General features: G+C 50.0%; 1 protein-coding gene across 1 annotated transcript in view; it reads right to left on the reverse strand.

The window, feature by feature from the left end:
- Nucleotides 1–3121: 3121 nt before the first annotated feature.
- The window catches only part of OPRD1 (opioid receptor delta 1), a 36121-nt gene continuing 22288 nt past the window's right edge, over nt 3122–16954 (reverse strand). Inside the window, exons 2-3 of the mRNA XM_060142732.1 lie at nt 6312–6661; nt 3122–3663 (exon numbers count right to left, since the gene is read on the reverse strand). Of these exons, the coding sequence (XP_059998715.1) occupies nt 3122–3663; nt 6312–6661 (892 nt within the window). The remainder of the gene's footprint in view (nt 3664–6311; nt 6662–16954) is intronic.

The following is a 16954-nucleotide window of genomic DNA, read 5'->3' on the forward strand; positions in this document are numbered from 1 at the left end:
TGGGTTCAAGCCCTGGTCCGGGAAGATCCCACATGCCGCGGAGCAACTAAGCCCGTGTGCCACAACTACCGAGCCTGCGCTGTAGAGCCCACGAGCCACAACTACTGAGCCCACGCACCGCCTCTACTGAAGCCCGCACGCTCCAGAGCCCGTGCTCCACAACAAGAGAAACCACCACAATGAGAAGCCCGCACACCGAAACGAAGAGTAGCCCCCGCTCGCCGCAACTAGAGAAAGCCTGCGCGCAACAACGAAGACCCAACGCAGCCAAAAATAATAAATAAAAATGAAATAAAATAAAATAAGGGCAATACACTTGCCCCACTGGGCTGTCATGAAGATCAGAGGGATAATGTGCATCAAGTACGTGGCATGGGGCCTGGCACACAGAAGCGTTCGGCTAAGCCCCACACTCTGGCTACACACAGCTTCTTGGGTTTGCCAAGCACTTGAACATTTCCAGCTTTTGCACACGCTGTTCTCTCTTCTCGGTGGTCAACTCCTAGTCATCCTTGAAGGCCCTCTGACCCTTTCCACCTCTTCCAGAATTCCTACAAATATAGGTTTCAGTAAAAAGCTGGGAAAGGCACTTCCCTGTGACCCCCCGCCCTCCCTGTCACGGAACGCATCACACTGAGATGCAAAGATCTGTTTATGCTCTTGCTGAGCATGGGCTTGAACTTTCTGAGGGCAGGGCCGTATCTGACTCATTTCCGGGTCCCAGTGCCCACTGTGCACAGGAAGTAGTCAGCCCCTGATGACTCCAAGACAAATTTATATATAAGAAGTGGTAAAAAACAAACAAACAACAACAACAAAAAACAGGCAGATCTGTCACAGCCACAGGAAATGGCAGTGAGTGGATCCAGAGCAGCCTCGAGACAGGCCTGTCCTAGGAGGGGTTGAAGGGGACACAGTCTTTACACGGAGAAGAAACAGCCCTGGCTCCAATATCACCTCCTTCAGGAGTCTTCCCCCGTTCCTAAATTGTCCCCTTCCTATGACATCTCCACAAGGCACTAGCAGGAGGGGTCCCAAGTGATAACAAGTGTCCAGGAGTGTGTCCCCTGCCTTGCTGACACCCCGCCATTCAGACACAGAGATCTCTATAGTCCAAGGATCCATTTGGATGGTGAAGGTGGTCTAGGTGGGTTGGGACCCCAGGCCTTGGTAGCTTATCAGCCTGGATCTAAGTACTGGGCATGGTCCCACATCTTCCAGGGTCCTAGTAGAGCCATTTCCTGAGGGAAGAAAATTCCCAGGTCTGAGGCTTCCTGAGAAGGGGACTATGCTTTGCCCACTAAGGGCATCCCTACCCCTAATGTGTCCAAAGCCCACCTTGGTGCCTAAGTGCCAAAGCCCCTGAATGCTAGCTCAGCCCCTGCTAGAGTGACAGCCTCCCAGACAGCAGAAAGGCTTTTGTTCCAAGGAAATGACTGTCAAAGGGAGAAGAGGTATATCGTTTCTTTTTTTTTTTTTTTTTTCTGTTTGAGACAAAGACGTCAATTTCTTTCCATCTGTCCCAAAAAGGGAAGAAAATTAAATTTGTTTTTACAAAGATGTCAGCACACTGCTTCAGTGGGGATTCAGCGGTGTGTGATAGAGACAGTGCTGGGGAGAGAGGGGAGAGAGGTGGGGAGGTGGGGAGATGAAGCATGGGGAAGGCACAGGGAACAGGCCAGACCCTGATGCTGGGGGGAAGCAAAGACCTGGCAGTGGCTGAATAAAATGCCAAACAAACAAAGAGAAAAACTTCTATGCCTAGCTCTGGTGGACCTCGCCCTTCGCAGCTTGAAGGGGGCAGCTCGAGCAGGTGGGGGGCCTGGGGACGCACACTGATGCTGGCACTGCAGTTATAAAAATCTTCTTCCCCCCAGTTCCTTCAAAGTCAGGTCCCGGGGAGGGGATGTGGTTCCAGTTCACTGGACATGTCGGGTGCAGCCAGATGTTGGGAGGAGGGGGAGAGGATTTCCCGGAGGTTCTTATCAAGGCGCCAGAGACTGAGAGAAGGAAAATTCCACCCTGGTGCTTCAGATGCCCCCACCCAGTCCCAGGTGCCACCTACATGCACGGAGCTCTAACTAGTGTGGAGCTCTGTCCTCCAGCACCTGGGCCACAGAAGCCAGGGCCGTGGGGATCCCCAAAGCATCTGCCCTCCAGCTTGAGGACCTAACCTCAAAGCAGAAGCCCCCTCTCTCTGCCACCACCACCAGCCCTTGGCACAGAGGCCGACTGGCAGCTCTGGTTTTGGATCCGCAGGCCCTCCCTACTCCTTCCTGTTGGGACCCTACCCCATCTGAGGCTACCCTATCCTGCAGCCTCTGTCCCTGCTCCACTGTCTCAGCCCAAGCCCCACAGGGACACAGTGCTGGAGACACTACTTCGATGCGGGGCATCTCTGCCCACTCCAGGGAAACGACTGTCAAGGAGAGAAAAGGTAGAGTGTTTCTATTTTATTTTCTCTTTGTTTATAAAGATGCCAAGTTGGACCTGGAGCTCGGCAAGCCCCGCCTCTTTCTGGAACTCGGGGTTGGTACTCTACCGCAAATTGAGGCCCCATGCCCTGCACACAGGCCCTATCTCGTGGCCCGATCTGGAGCTGTAGACGCAGCCTCGCTGTCCTGTCCTTCGACTCACCCCCAGAAGGGGCCCCTCCCCACCACAGAGAGGCCCAATCTTGAAGCTCAATTCCACCGTCCTCACCACTTCCCCTCCTTGGTCCTGGGCCCGGTCTCAGGCCAGACCCCAATTCCTGCAAGCCCAGCTGCAATTAGAACCCGTGGCTGTCTCGAGGTTGAGGCCCCGCCCCCCGCGCGGGGGCCCCGTTTAGCCGCCCAATCCTAGAGCAACAGGTCCCACTCCCCTAGGCTCGCTAGCTTCCCCAGCCCAGCCCAAAGCCTTTGACCTTGAGCTCAGCCTAGAGGCACCGCCCCACCATTCTTCCCCCCCTGCCCCCACCCCGCCTTCCCCAGACCAGAGGTCCACCCCACTGCAGGGGCCCCATCTCCAGACCAGCGGCCCCCTTCCGCCCCACTCCGCGTCGTGGCCCCCGCCCCATTAGAACTCGGCATGACCGCCGGGGTCACTCCGGAGGGGTGCGCGGCGGGCCGGCCCGGCGGGGTCAGGCGGCGGCACCACCGCCGGGACCGTCGGACAGGGTGCAGGCGGTGACCCGATCGCGGGCCGTAGCTTCGCGGGCGCGGCCGAAGCTGCCGGGTTCCGGGCGGCCGCAGGGCGTGCGGCAGAGCTGGCGGAAGCAGCGCTTGAAGTTCTCGTCAAGGAAGGCGTAGAGCACGGGGTTGAGGCTGCTGTTGGCGTAACCGAGCGCGATGCACAGGTGCAGCGCGGCCACCACGAGCGGGTCGCGGCGGTCGATGTCCACCAGCGTCCAGACGATGACAAAGATGTGGATGGGGGCCCAGCACACCACGAAGGCGCCCACCACCACCAGCACCATGCGTGTGATGCGCCGCAGACTGCGGTCCTTCTCCTTGGAGCCAGAGAGCAGGCGCACGCTGCGCAGGCGCAGCAGCATGAGGCCGTAGCAGACGGTGATGACGAGGATGGGCACAACGAAGGCGAAGAGGAACACGCAGATCTTGGTCACCGTGTCCCAGTACCAGCTGGGGCTGGGGAACTGGAGCATGCACACCACTGCCCCATCTGGGCCGGGGAAACAAGGAAAGACAGTGGGTGAGGGGCTCGTGGGCCTAAGGACCTTGTCTCCCTGCTCACCCACCCTTCTCAGCTTAGTCAAGCCCCACTGCCTCCTCCTGGCCTTTTCTCAAGGTGATTCTTCTACCCGGAATGTCCTCCATCACTTCTGCACTTGGTGAACTCCTACTCATCCTTCAAGACCTCAGCAGGATTGGCCCTAACCTAGGAGGTCTGCTTTCTATATTCTCTCCCAGTCCCTTTATCAGCCTCTATGTACATGGGCAGCAGTGATATAATGATAATGATATAATTTAGCCCAAGCCCACTAAATGACGGTCATTATGATAACTGAAAATACCCCACACATTTCCAAAGTAGCTCCAATGGGGAAAATATTGCTAGGATTGACTTAGAGAGCATGAGTTAAGAGCAGGACTCAGGGCGCCCTGGTGGCGCAGTGGTTGGGAGTCCGCCTGCCGATGCAGGGGACACGGGTTCGTGCCCCGGTCCGGGAGGATCCCGCATGCCGCAGAGCGGCTGGGCCCACGCGTCCGGAACCTGTGCTCCGCGACGGGAGAGGCCGCAGCAGTGAGAGGCCCGCGTACCACAAAAAAAAAAAAAAAGAGCAGGACTCAAGCCCTGCTGTGTGATGTGGCCTTGGGCAAATTATTGAACCTCTATCAGAGCTCCCATAAAGTGGGACTAACAACGGTACCTAAACTCATAGGGTTGTTGTGAGGATTAAATGGGCCATGGCATGGAAAGCATTTAGCGCAGCGGGGTTCAAGCACTTGGTGCACTCACAGGGCCGAGGAGCAGAAATGTATGGGAGTCCGGGGGTCAGAACTAGGGCCAAGGAGGCAGATGTCAGCTTAATGTCAAGAACTTTCTGACTGCCACCACTTGTCCCAAGATAAGAGGGGCACCTAGGATGGAAGGAGCTCCCTGTTCCAGGAGTGTGGCCTTGGGCTGGATGAGCACCTCAGGGGATGTTATGGGGTTCAGATACAGGGCTGAGGCTGGCCCAGGGGACTTCCAGGACCTCTTGGGATTCTGGAATCTGAGGACCCACCCAGTGGACTTGGAGCCTGAGAGATGTAAGAAAAGGGCTGGGATCCACAGACAGAGTGGGTCCACAGGACATCAGGCTGGCAGGACCCCCACCAATGACTGAACCCAAGGGCTTCATTGTACAGATGGCAGAAGTAGGCCCAGAGAAGAACAGCACTTGTCCAAGGTCACACAGCAAGTGGCTTACAGAACTGAGTGCCAGTGACACACGCTGGGGGAGTGTATGTGTGTGTGTAAAAGAGTGTGTGTGTGGGGGGGTTGGGGATGAGGGGGCCCATCTGGCCTGGCCCCAGAAGGGCTGCAGTTAATGGCCTGTAAACTGAAGGCTGACAGTGAGGAATGGGGCCCAGCTGGTGAGTCAAGTCTAATCACACAGAGACTATATAAGGCACCAGGAGCTCTACCCTTGTGAGAGTGGAAGGTGGCCAAGAAACCTCCCACCAAGCCTGTTCCCTCTCCTACCACAACACAAACCTTCACCCCAGCAGCCAAAAGGAGCGACAGATATGGGGGCAGAAACCTTGGGTTCTAGGCCGATTCTACCAAATGTCTGGCTATGTGACCCTAAGTAAACCACCTGACCTCTCTGATTGTTTTCTTTCGGTCCTATGGAAGTAGGAGTCCCTGCCTTGTCTATCTCACAGGCTTAATCATTCTGATAGCTGCTACTTATTGGGCCTTGACAATGAGCCAGGCCTTGTCCTAAGTCTTTTACACGTATAACCTCATTTAATCTTTTCAACACTCCATGATAGAGTGTGGCTCAGCTAGGTTAGCGACCAGTGTCTTTGGCCCCCTGCTAAACTACTTTTCCCACTTACATCAAGTAGGGGTCATGTGCCCAGCCATCACTAGGAAGTGATGCGCTCTGACATTTAAAAGTGGTTGTGCTTTCTCACCACTCCCATATTCATCTGCTGGCCAGATGCCAGCACACTGCATCCAAAACCATCACTTGGAGCCTGGATCCCTGAATGACTGTGTGGAATAGAGCCCCTCCTCCGCTTACTCACATTGGATTGTGATGTGAGTGAGAAACTTCTACTGTGTTAAGCCTTGGAGCTTTGGAGATTGTTACAGCAGCCATCCTGACTGATACAGGTGGTTACTGTACGAATTACCATTTTACTCTGAGAAAATGCACCTGTCATTCTGTGCAGGCCATTCTCTAGGCCTTGCTTTGGTCATCTGGGTCAACGGGGTGGAAGGGAATTTGGGATGGGATTGCAGATCTTGTGGCCTGCACTGCTCACCGGTCAGTGACACCCTCTCCCCACCGGCTATCCATCCATCTCCCTAAAGGTCAGTCATCCACACATCTAGCCATCTGTAATCCCATTTATAAACTTCCTTTGGCCAGCTACCCGTATGACCACCTCACAACAGTCCACCATTCACGTCCCCATTGGTTGCCTATTCACAGTCCCACTGGCCAGCCATCCACACTTTCATTGATCAGCAATCCATATTTCCATTGGTGAGCCACTTACACCCACCCTGGTAAGTGGCCTGCAAACCCACGGAGGCCCGTGAGCTGCCTCCTGTGGTCAGTGACCTGTACCAAGGCTCCCTCCCTCACTCACCCCGGGGGCGGGTCACGGCCATGACCATGATGGGTACACCAACAACCGAGGCCAGGACCCAGATGCAGATGTTGATCAGCTTGGCCTTGGCAGGTGTACGTAAGTCCAGGGCCTTGACAGGGTGGCAGACGGCGATATAGCGGTCGACACTCATCATGGTGAGCGTGAAGATGCTGGTGAACATGTTGTAGTAGTCAATGGAGAGCACAGCCTTGCAGAGCAGTTCCCCAAAGGGCCACGTCTCCATCAGGTACTTGGCACTCTGGAAGGGCAGTGTGCTGGTGGCCAGTGCGTCTGCCAAGGCCAGGTTGAAGATGTAGATGTTGGTGGCCGTCTTCATCTTAGTGTACCTTAAAAGGAAGTGCATTTGTAATTTTTCCATTTCACAGATTTCAGTTTCACATGAAACTCAGGGAGGGGAAATGACTTGCCAAAGATCACACAAAAGGTCAGGGGCAGAAGTGGGACTAGAACCCTGAACTATCTGATTCAGCATCGCTCCTTTCCACTATAACAGATGCAAAAGGAGTTCTCTGGCTGGGGGTAACTTTGGCAGGAGGTATTGGAGGAAAAACCCTTATCTTCCCAGGGGTTCTAAGCAATATGGTTAAAGATAAAGCTGGGCTCCAGAGGAAAACAGGTCTAGGTCCTAATTCTGCCTCTACTGTTTATTAGCTGAGTGACTCTAGACTAGTAACTTGAATTCTCTAAGCCTCAGTGTCCATAACTGTAAAAAAGGGGTGATACTTTTACCAACCTCATAGGGTTGTTATAAAATTTAATGAGATGATACAGCATTTAGCACTGAGCTCAAAGCATGGTAAGTGCTCGGTATGTGGTAGCTGTTATTATTCTTCATATATAAGAGTGAAGCTGGGGGCTAGACCAGAGTGACCTGACCCTCTGGCCTCTGCCACTGATCTGGCCTTTTGGGAATATGACTAGCCAGCTCCAAGGAAGCCGGGGCAAACTGGCTGGGGCCTTACACTGCCTGGATATTCTCCGTGGTAGACCAGGGCTCCCAGTCTATGGTCCCATCCAGACCATCTTATCCCCAGGTAGCTGGACTCACCCAGCTGTGGGGAAGGGGAGCAGGTGACAGAGTCACACATCTGACCCAGGGTGTGAGCCCAAGGGTCCAAGCCCGATGTCTGCAACAAGCTGGGCACCCAGAGTTCTGCAACGTCCCTCCATGCTCTACGCTGCCGCCCAGCTGCCTGCACTACAGCTGACCCCTTGTCGGGCCAACATTTATAGTCAAAACGCCTCTGTACCAGGGCCTGGGCTGGGCACCGGATAGCCTGCAGGAGGCTAAATACACTGCAGTAGACCATTCCCATGCAGTGTGATCATCACGGAAACACATGCACACTGAGGCAGGGGTAAGGATGCCTTTCATGCGCCTGGAATGATCTGAGAAACCCAGGGAAGGGTTGCATGAGGAACTCCTCAAATTTCAGAGCAGGAAGAGCCCTGAGAGATTGATGGGAAGTGGTTTTGCTACCATGTGGTCCAAGGACTCCCAAAGGAATTACCGGAAGAGCCTGTGAGAAGTGCAAATTCTTGGACCCCACCCCAGACCTTCTCAATATTTTTTTTTGGAGGGGGGGCCATGCGCGGCATGTGGGATCTTTGCTCCCCGACCAGGGATCGAACCCATGCCCCCTGCATTGGAAGCGCAGAGTGTTAACCACTGGACCACCAGGGAAGTCCCTTTCTCAATCTTAATCTCTGGAATTCAGGCCTGGGAATCTTCATCTTTAACAAGACACCACACACACACACACACACACACACGATTCTCACGGAGTTTAGTTTGAGAAACAATATGTAGCCTAAAGCCCACACGGGGGAGAGATGGGAAACTGACCCAAGGTCACAGAGCGACAGCGGCAGAACCAAGGTGAGAACTTGGACCTCCCGGCTCCCAGACAGTGCTCTCTCCACCCTCCACCAAGGGTGGAAGCACGCTGTGTGCCTCTGCTCCTCCGGGCCAGAATCCCCCTGACACCATGCCAAGCCCGGGGCACCCAGGATGAGCACACCCAGTGTGTTCTGAATGACTGAACAAACTCATATCAGCTAAGGCTGGTCCTTATGAAGTAACTGATCTTTTTGGTTAAAAAAAAAAATTGACTCCTTCATGGTCCTTCAGGGCCAGCACCTGTCCCACTCCCTCCCAAAATAACTATCTGCCCTGGGCTGGAGAAGCAAAAAGTTTTGCTCGGAGACAGCAGAACTGCAAGTCTCGGGAGGTCCGCCTTCAGCGGGTGCAGGAACAGCTGTGTGGGAGGCCGCCTCAATCCCGCAGCTGACTTGTCTAATTTCACTTCTTTTGCGCAGAACAATCAGAGGCTGTTCTTTGCCTGCTATTTTGATTTGGAAAGGATCCTTCAATTCCCAGAGGGGGCTGGGACGCTGGGAAGTGGGTGATGAAGCTGCTGTAGCTGGTCCGGGCAGGGCTGAGGCACAGCTGACTCTGGCAGGCGGGGCCCCAGCGGAGGGAGAGGGAGGCCTCTCGTCACAGGCCCCCCCACCACTCCCACGGCTCACCGGCTGTCAAGCCCCGTCCTCTTCACCTCCTCAGACAAATCCTGCCACTCTCTGGCTCTCAGCCCCATAGGGGCCCCCCAAAGTTCCTCCACATTCCACAAACTGGCCCTGACCACCTCTTGGGTCTCAGCTCCCAGAACCTTCCCCCTGATGCACGTGCCCCCCACCCCCCATCCCGGCCTCTCTGCTGTTCCCATCCCACCTCAGGGCCTCCAGACTGCTGCTCGCTCAGCCTGGAACCCTCATCCTCCAAATTTTGCCTGGCTTGTTCCTTCGCGTAATTCAGGACTCTATTCAAATATCTCCTCCTCAGAGAAGCTGCCCTGCCCTCTCTATCTTAAGTGCCCTCTCTTCCCTCTCTTTACGCTGCTTCATTCTTTACAGCATGAACCACCACCCTGAAGGCAGGGCACTTTGCCCATCTCGTTCGCTGCTGTATCGTCAGGCCTACTAATGGCACCTGGCCAATAGCAGGCTCTCAGTAGACATTTGTGGTACAGATGTCTTAGTCCAAGCCTCCTCAGTTCTCACGGGAACCATCACAGCAGGCTCCCTGCCCCACACTTCATCCTCCACATGAAAAGGTAGATTTTCGCAGGCAGATTCGACTCTACCGCTTACAATCCTTCCATGGCTCCCCACTGCCATCTGGATAAAAACCAAGCTCCTCACACTGGCATTCCATCTGGGTAGCCTCCTTTCCCACTGTGCCTGCCCACCACATCCAGCCACATCTGTGGTTCCCTGAGATGCTCGTTCATTCTAGCAAGCCCTCCCTCCTAAGAGACAGCCACTGTGATGGTTTGGCAGGAATCCTTCCAAACCGCATAGGTGTGGTTTCTGCCAATGTAATACAATTACCTAGTGTTACAGTACTATAATGGAAACACTTGCCCCTCTGCCCTACCCCATCCTCGCTTCTCTGTCCTGCTCACCAGAGGCAACCGCTTTTAATGTTTTAAATTATTTTTCTAGTGATTATCTCCAGAATTCTAAATAATATGCTTAAATGTCTATTTCTTGATGTATCTATTTCAGACAGTATCTGTTGAAGTTTGTATTCGGTTAAGCCAGGCTATGCAGCAGTAACAGACAATCCCAAAATCTCAGTGGCTTAACACACAAAAAAGCTTTAGTTCTTACCCTTGCAGAATCCATTCAGTGTCTCCAGCACAACCATATTCCATGAGGCATTTCCAGCCTGCTTCAACCTTGTGGCTCTGCTATCTTAACCCAAGGCCTCCTTGGTCACCACAGAGGGAGAAGTGACAGCCACAGGGTCATCTAAGCTTCATTCTAGCTGCAAGACAGTACTTTCACCTGAAGCTGACTGACCAGAATTAGTCATATGGCCCCACCCAATTGCAAGGGGCTGAGAAGTAGTCTTTCATGTGCCCAGAAGGAGGGAGAACCAAATATTAGTGAACACTACTAAGATCCTCCACAACTCTCTAAATATGGTAGATGAGGATTAACTCTCTTACACTACACAACTTCCTCTCTCCATCCTCCCAATATAGTTCTACCACAATTTTAAAATTTTTAGCTAAATTGATATTCAAGGTTTACTTTTTTTCAGGGTTTATATTCTTTTCTTTTCTTTTAAGCTTTTTTTAATTTTTATTTTAGGCTGTGTTGGGTCTTCGTTGCTGTGTGCAGGCTTTCTCTAGTTGCGGCCGGGGGGGGGCTGCTCTTCATTGCGGTGCACAGGCTTCTCATTGTGGTGGCTTCTCTTGTTGCGGAGCACGGGCTCTAGGCGTGCGGGCTTCAGTAGTTGTGGCTCACGGGCTCAGTAGTTGTGGTTCGCGGGCTCTAGAGTGCAGGCTCAGTAGTTGTGGCGCACAGGCTTAGTTGCTCTGCAGCATGTGGGATCTTCCCCGACCAGGGCTTGAACCCATGTCCCCTGCATTGACAGGCGGATTCTTAACCACTGAGCCGCCAGGGAAGCCCCACAGGGTTTATATTCTTATGACTTTGTAGATACTGTCCACTGAGCCAAATGGTATACTATAGTTACACTTATTTTCTAGTACTGATTTTTGTTTTTCCTGGAGTTAATAATTGCTTCTTTTTTTCATTTGCTTAGTTCTGGGTACATATTGATAAATCTCTTCAAACACTCCAGCAGATCCATAAAATGCCTTTTCCATGCAGTCACATAATCTATCAGTTCCTTTTGTTTTTCTAGTGAATCCACTTCCTGGAGCTTCCCTCCTCCCCTTTCAATCTGGGACTGGTTACTTTCTAGACAAGCTGCACACCTGTTTCCTGGGTTACAAGTCTTCTTATCTTGGTTTATGCCCTTATTTTAGTGGAGCATATCCTCTAGTCACTTCCTAAGAAAGGGCACGCAGGAAGTAAAAATTTTACACCCTTGCATGTCTGAAAATGTCTTTCTTCTATCCTCACTTCTGATTTCATTCATTCTACATAAAAGAGTAGATTGGAAATCATTTTCCCTCAGAAAATTGAAGGCATGGCTCCCTCATCTTCTAGTTTATAGTGTTGTCACTGAAGTATCTGAAATGATTCTGATTCCTGATGTTTTGCATGCAATCTGTCCTCCCCACCCCTGAAATTTTTAGGACCTTCTTTTTATTCCCAGTATTCTGACATTTGTGATGATGTGCCTTAGGATGGCTCTTTTTCATTTTTATTAGGTCTTCTCAGTCTCAGGTTTATGCCCTTCAGTATACAATGTCCTCTCATCATTTCTTTGATCACTTCCTCCCCTCTGCTTTCTCTGGAATCCCTGGACAAACTGGTAGTCAGATATCGGGTCCCCTGGATTGATCATCTAATTTTCTTATCTTTTTTATTTTCCATCTTTTTGGTACCTCTTCTGGGAAATTTCCTTTTCATTACCTCTCAACCTTTCTACTGACTTTTTAAAACTTTGTTTTGTCTCTCATGCTTTATTTTCCCAGTGCACTTTCTTCTCTTATTGTTCCTTTTTATATAGCATCTTATTTCTAATATCTTCTCTACTCTCTCTGAGGATACTAATAATTTTTGTTTTGTATTTTCTTCTGCTCTCTGCATTGTCTATCTGCTTCGAACATTTTTCTTTATTTGTCTGCTTTGGCTTCCCTCTTTTATCCTGGAGACTTCCTTCAAATATCCGGTGATGTGTGACTAAAGGTTGGTCTTTGAGTGAAGCACTAATTAACTAATTGATAGCTCTTGGGGTGGGGGGCTGTCAACTGGTGTGCTTCATTCTACGGGGATTGAATGAAGATCTGGCTTTTACACTAGGAGTATTTAAATATCAGTGTCTGTAGGTCTCTTCTTTGGGGCCTTCAGAAGAGAATCCTCCCATTTCCTGCCTGGGGAGCACACTTCTGGATGTCAGGATTCTGGTAGCAGAGCTGGAGAAGGGGTCTGAGAAACCTCCATTTTTTCCTTTGGTATCTCACTCTGACCCTTTCTGTGTCTACTGGTCCCAAGTTCAGTTCCTCCAGGTTAACTTCTCCAAGGAAAAAACCCTGGCCTCCTGCAGAGTGGAGGGGTGGCCACCTGGCTATGCAGGGAACAAGGGATGGGGGACTAAGGGTCTCACTGCTCTCTCTATAGGTAATCAATTCCCTGCCCCTGTTTTCAGCCCCACATCTCACCCCTTCTTAGCCTGTTCCTCCTCTTTGAATTGCTTTTCATCATCCAAATATGTGTTGCCATACCTTAAAGAACATAAACTGAGACACAAGAGATGAAGTGATTTTGCCCAAGGTCACATGGCCATTAAGTGGCAGAGCTGGTATTTAACTCAGGAAGTCTAGTGCCAACACCTGGTAATGACTTTGCTATTCTGCCCCTCCATGATTTTTACCTTCCTTCCTCCTCCACTTCCTTTGTCCCCCATATTTCAAAAAGTCAAGGAATGTGAGCTTATTATAAGCTGAGGTTTGTTCACTCATCCAACAGGTATTAATCGAGCAGCTGGTATGTGCCAGGCACTGAGTAACGGATATAGGAGTAAAGATGGCAGTCTGACGTCTTGAAATTTATGGTCTCAGGGAGGGGGCAGACACTGAACAAATTGCTGCACTGTTTAGGCAGGGGAGTGATGTGATTTGATTTATGTGTGTTTCTCAAAAGATCATTGTGACTCTACTGTGTGGAGGCTAGTTGTAGGGCAGAGCAAGAATGGGTGAGAGAATGAGTTTCCTAGGAAGATAAATTATTTATTTCCCCACATCTCAAAATCCTACTGTTGGTCTCTAATTCCCTTTTTCTTTTTCCTATTTCAAAAAGTTGTAGATGTGACATTGGATCCTTATATTATACCATACTTAAAAATTAACTCAAAATGGATATAAGACCTAAATGTAAGAGCTAAAACAATAAAACTCTTAGAAGAAAATATAGAGGGAAAGTTTCATGACACTGGATTTGGCAGTGACTTCTGGGATATGATACCAAAAGCACAGGCAACAAAAGAAAAAATAGATAAACTGGACTACATCAAAAGTCAAAGCTCTTGGGGCTTCCCTGGTGGTGCAGTGGTTAAGAATCCACCTGCCAAGGCAGGGGACATGGGTTCGAGCCCTGGTCCAGGAAGATCCCACATGCCACAGAGCAACTAAGCCCGTGCACCACAACTACTGAGCCTGCACTCTACAGCCTGCGAGCCACAACTACTGAGCCCGCATGCCACGACTACTGAAGTCCATGCACCTAGAGCCCATGCTCCGCAACAAGAAAAGCCACTGCAATGAGAAGCCTGCGCACCTCAACGAAGAGTAGCCCCCACTCGCTGCAACCAGAGAAAAGCCACGCGCAGCAACGAAGACCCAACGCAGCCAAAAACTAAAATAAAATAAAATAATTAAATAAATAAATTTATTAAAATAAAAAAGTCAAAGCTCTTACGCATCAAAGGACACTATCAACAGAGTGAAAAGGCCATCCACAGAATGGGAGAAAATATTTGCAAATCACATATCTGATAAGGAGTTAATATCCAGAATATATAAAGAACTCCTACAACTCAACAATAAAAAAGCAAACAACTAGATTTGAAATATGGGTAAAGGACTTGAACAGACATTTCTCTAAAGATATTCAAATGACCAATAAGCACAATGAAAAGATACTCAACATCGGGCTTCCCTGGTGGCACAGTGGTTAAGAATCCACCTGCCAATGCAGGGGACACGGGTTCAAGCCCTGGTCTGGGAAGTTCTCACATGCCGCGGAGCAACGAAGCCCGTGCGGCACAACTACTGAGCCTGCGCTCTAGAGCCCGCGAGCCACAACTATGGAAGCCCGCGTGCCTAGAGGCCATGCTCCGCAACAAGAGAAGCCACCACAATGAGAAGCCTGCGCCCTGCAACGAAGAGTAGCCCCCACTCGCCACAACTAGAGAAAGCCTGCGCGCAGCAATGAAGACCCACCACAGCCAAAAATAAATAAATAAATTAAATTAATTTTAAAAAATCATATTAAAAAGCTATAAAAAAAGATACTCAACATCATTAATCATTAAAGAAACGCAAATCAAAACCACAATGAGATACCACTTAGAATGGCTACTATTAAAAAAAAAACAGAAAATAACAATTGTTGACGAGGATGTGAAGAAATTAGAACCCTTGTGCACTGTTGGGGGAATGTAAAATGGTGCAGCCACTGTGAAAAATAGCACGGCAATTCCTCAAAAAATTGAAAATAGAATTGCTATATGGTCCAGCAATTCCACTTCCAGGTATATATCCAAAAGAATTAAAAGTAGGGTCTTGAAGAGATATCTGTACACCCATGTTCAAAGTAGCATCATTCACGATAACCAAAAGGTACCCATTGACGAATGAATGGATAAACAAAATGTGGTCTATACATGCAATGGAACATTATTCAGCCTTAAAAAGGAAGGAAATTCTGACACACGCTACAACATAGATGAGCCTTAAGGACACTGGGCCAAGTGAAATAAGCCACCCACAAAAAGACAAAAACCTCTATGATTCCACTCATGTGAGGTACTTAGTCAGTCATAGCAGCAGAAAGTAGAATGGTGGTTGCCCGGGGCTGGGGGAAAAGAGAAATGGGGAGTCATTATTTGATGGGTACAGAGCCTCAGTTTGAGAAGATGAAAAAAAAGTTCTGGAGATGGATGGTGGGGATGGCTGCACAGCAATGTGGATGCACTTAACGTCAGTGAACCGTACACTTCAAAACGGTTAAAATGGTAAAGTTTATGTTATGTGTATTGTACCACTATCAAAAAAGAAGCTGTGGCTATAATCAAGTGCTCGCACTGTGTCTGCTGTCTAAGCTAGAGCGTTTGGTGAGGGAGTCCTTTAGAGCCATTGGGATCTTAGCTCAACATACTTAGCTGTGTGATCTTGAATATATCACTTCACCTCTCTGAAGCTGTTTCCCTCCTTGGTAATTTCAGTGTACTCAGGCTTTTTAAGGGCCAACACATGTGAAAGTGTCTAGCTTACTAGCCAGCACACAAACAAGAATTAGCAGCCCTTTTGCGTTTATTTCCCCTGACAATTTTTGCTTTTTTTTCTCATAGAATTCAATCCTCCATGGATTGGACCTAACCTTGGGGGTGAACTCTACTGTCTCTGCAATGCCTTGGGAAGCTCTTTGGTTTTCTTCTAGATCAAAATCCCCTTTAAGCTCATCTTGAATTCCATAGCTGCTGGGGAATTTGCTCCCAACCATCCTTCTCAGACCCCACGGAGGCTACCCTTATATGAAGCACCATGTTGGTTTCAGAGCCCTAGATCCAGTCCGTCATCTGTCCAACAGGCCCCCCTGTCAGGGAAGAACACAGCCACCTCTATCCATTTTCCTTCAATTTGATGGCGACTGGGTATGTTCTCTGACTGACGTACAACCCGGGACACATTAAATCCACACACGCTCCTGGGTCTCTGGAGAGCTGGGCTTCTCAACCGACAAGGAAGCTCCTAGTAAGAACTTCCTCCCCCAGGCAAAGCCAGGGCAGCGTGCTGACATCTTAATGCCCGGTGTCCAGAAGAAGGCTGAAACAGTCTCTCCTTTCTAACAGTCCCTGTTAGACCAGGGACTGGTCTAACAGCTTTGGGCGGGTCATTTGTTTTCTTTAAGCAATATTCTCTGTCTTTTCTTTCATGTACCAGGCACTATGCCAAAAGCAGTGAATGCATGATTTCATTTCATCGTCACTGCAACCCTGAGTGTTAAGACCATGCATGGAACGTCCCCATTCTACAGAGGAGCTAAGTTAGACGGCTCATACAAAGACACACGGCTAGGATGGCAGCATTCAAACTCAGACCTGGTTTCCAGAGCCCACACTTACAACCACTCGAATCTGTACGTCACTGTTCACTGTCCCCCCGCCACCCTGCGCTAGCTTATCACACGTTGGCCATGGGGAGGGGGCCAGTCTGGAGGCCGGGACCAAAGGGAGGGAACCGGTCCAGAGGTGGGCTGCCTCCAGAGCCTTTGCCTGTTTTCACACATTCCTCAACTCCGCGAGGGTTTGGAGAAAATCTGCTCACAGCCCAGGCAGGGTCAGGGAGAGACAGACTTATAAACAACAGAACAGTGTCACAGGCACCGTGACAGGGCTCAGTGGGGCAAGGAGGAGAGGTCAATTCAGAACAAAACGTACACCTCTGGTCACAAGGGGGTGGCAACCAGTATTGTGGTACAACAACTACGTGCCAGGTCTTTCTCAGGCATGATTTTATGTACTTCTTACACCTGTGTTTTGTTTTTTTAATGGATAATAAACAGTTGTTGGACATTGACTCTTTGCCAGGCACTGGGAAAGCATTTTACATCATTTAATCTTCCTAGCACCCCTACAGGGTAGACAGTATTTATCATTCCCGATTTATAGAGAGCAGTAAAGGAACTTGTCCACGGTTGCAGTCAGAGGCTGAGCAGAGATTCAAACCCCGTGCTCTTCCCCGAGACCCTGGTGCCTTCCTCTGGACTTCAGTTTCAGCTTCTCCCCTGAGGACCCAAATTGTGCGCCCCTCACGTATTCTCTCTTTTTGGTTTTTTTTGTTTTGTTTTTTTTTTTTTTTTTGCAGTACGCAGGCCTCACTGTTGTGGCCTCTCCCGTTGCGGAGCACAGGCTCCGG

The sequence above is a fragment of the Lagenorhynchus albirostris genome, chromosome 2, assembly GCF_949774975.1.
Source record: "Lagenorhynchus albirostris chromosome 2, mLagAlb1.1, whole genome shotgun sequence".
In the NCBI taxonomy this organism is placed as follows: Eukaryota; Metazoa; Chordata; class Mammalia; order Artiodactyla; family Delphinidae; genus Lagenorhynchus; species Lagenorhynchus albirostris.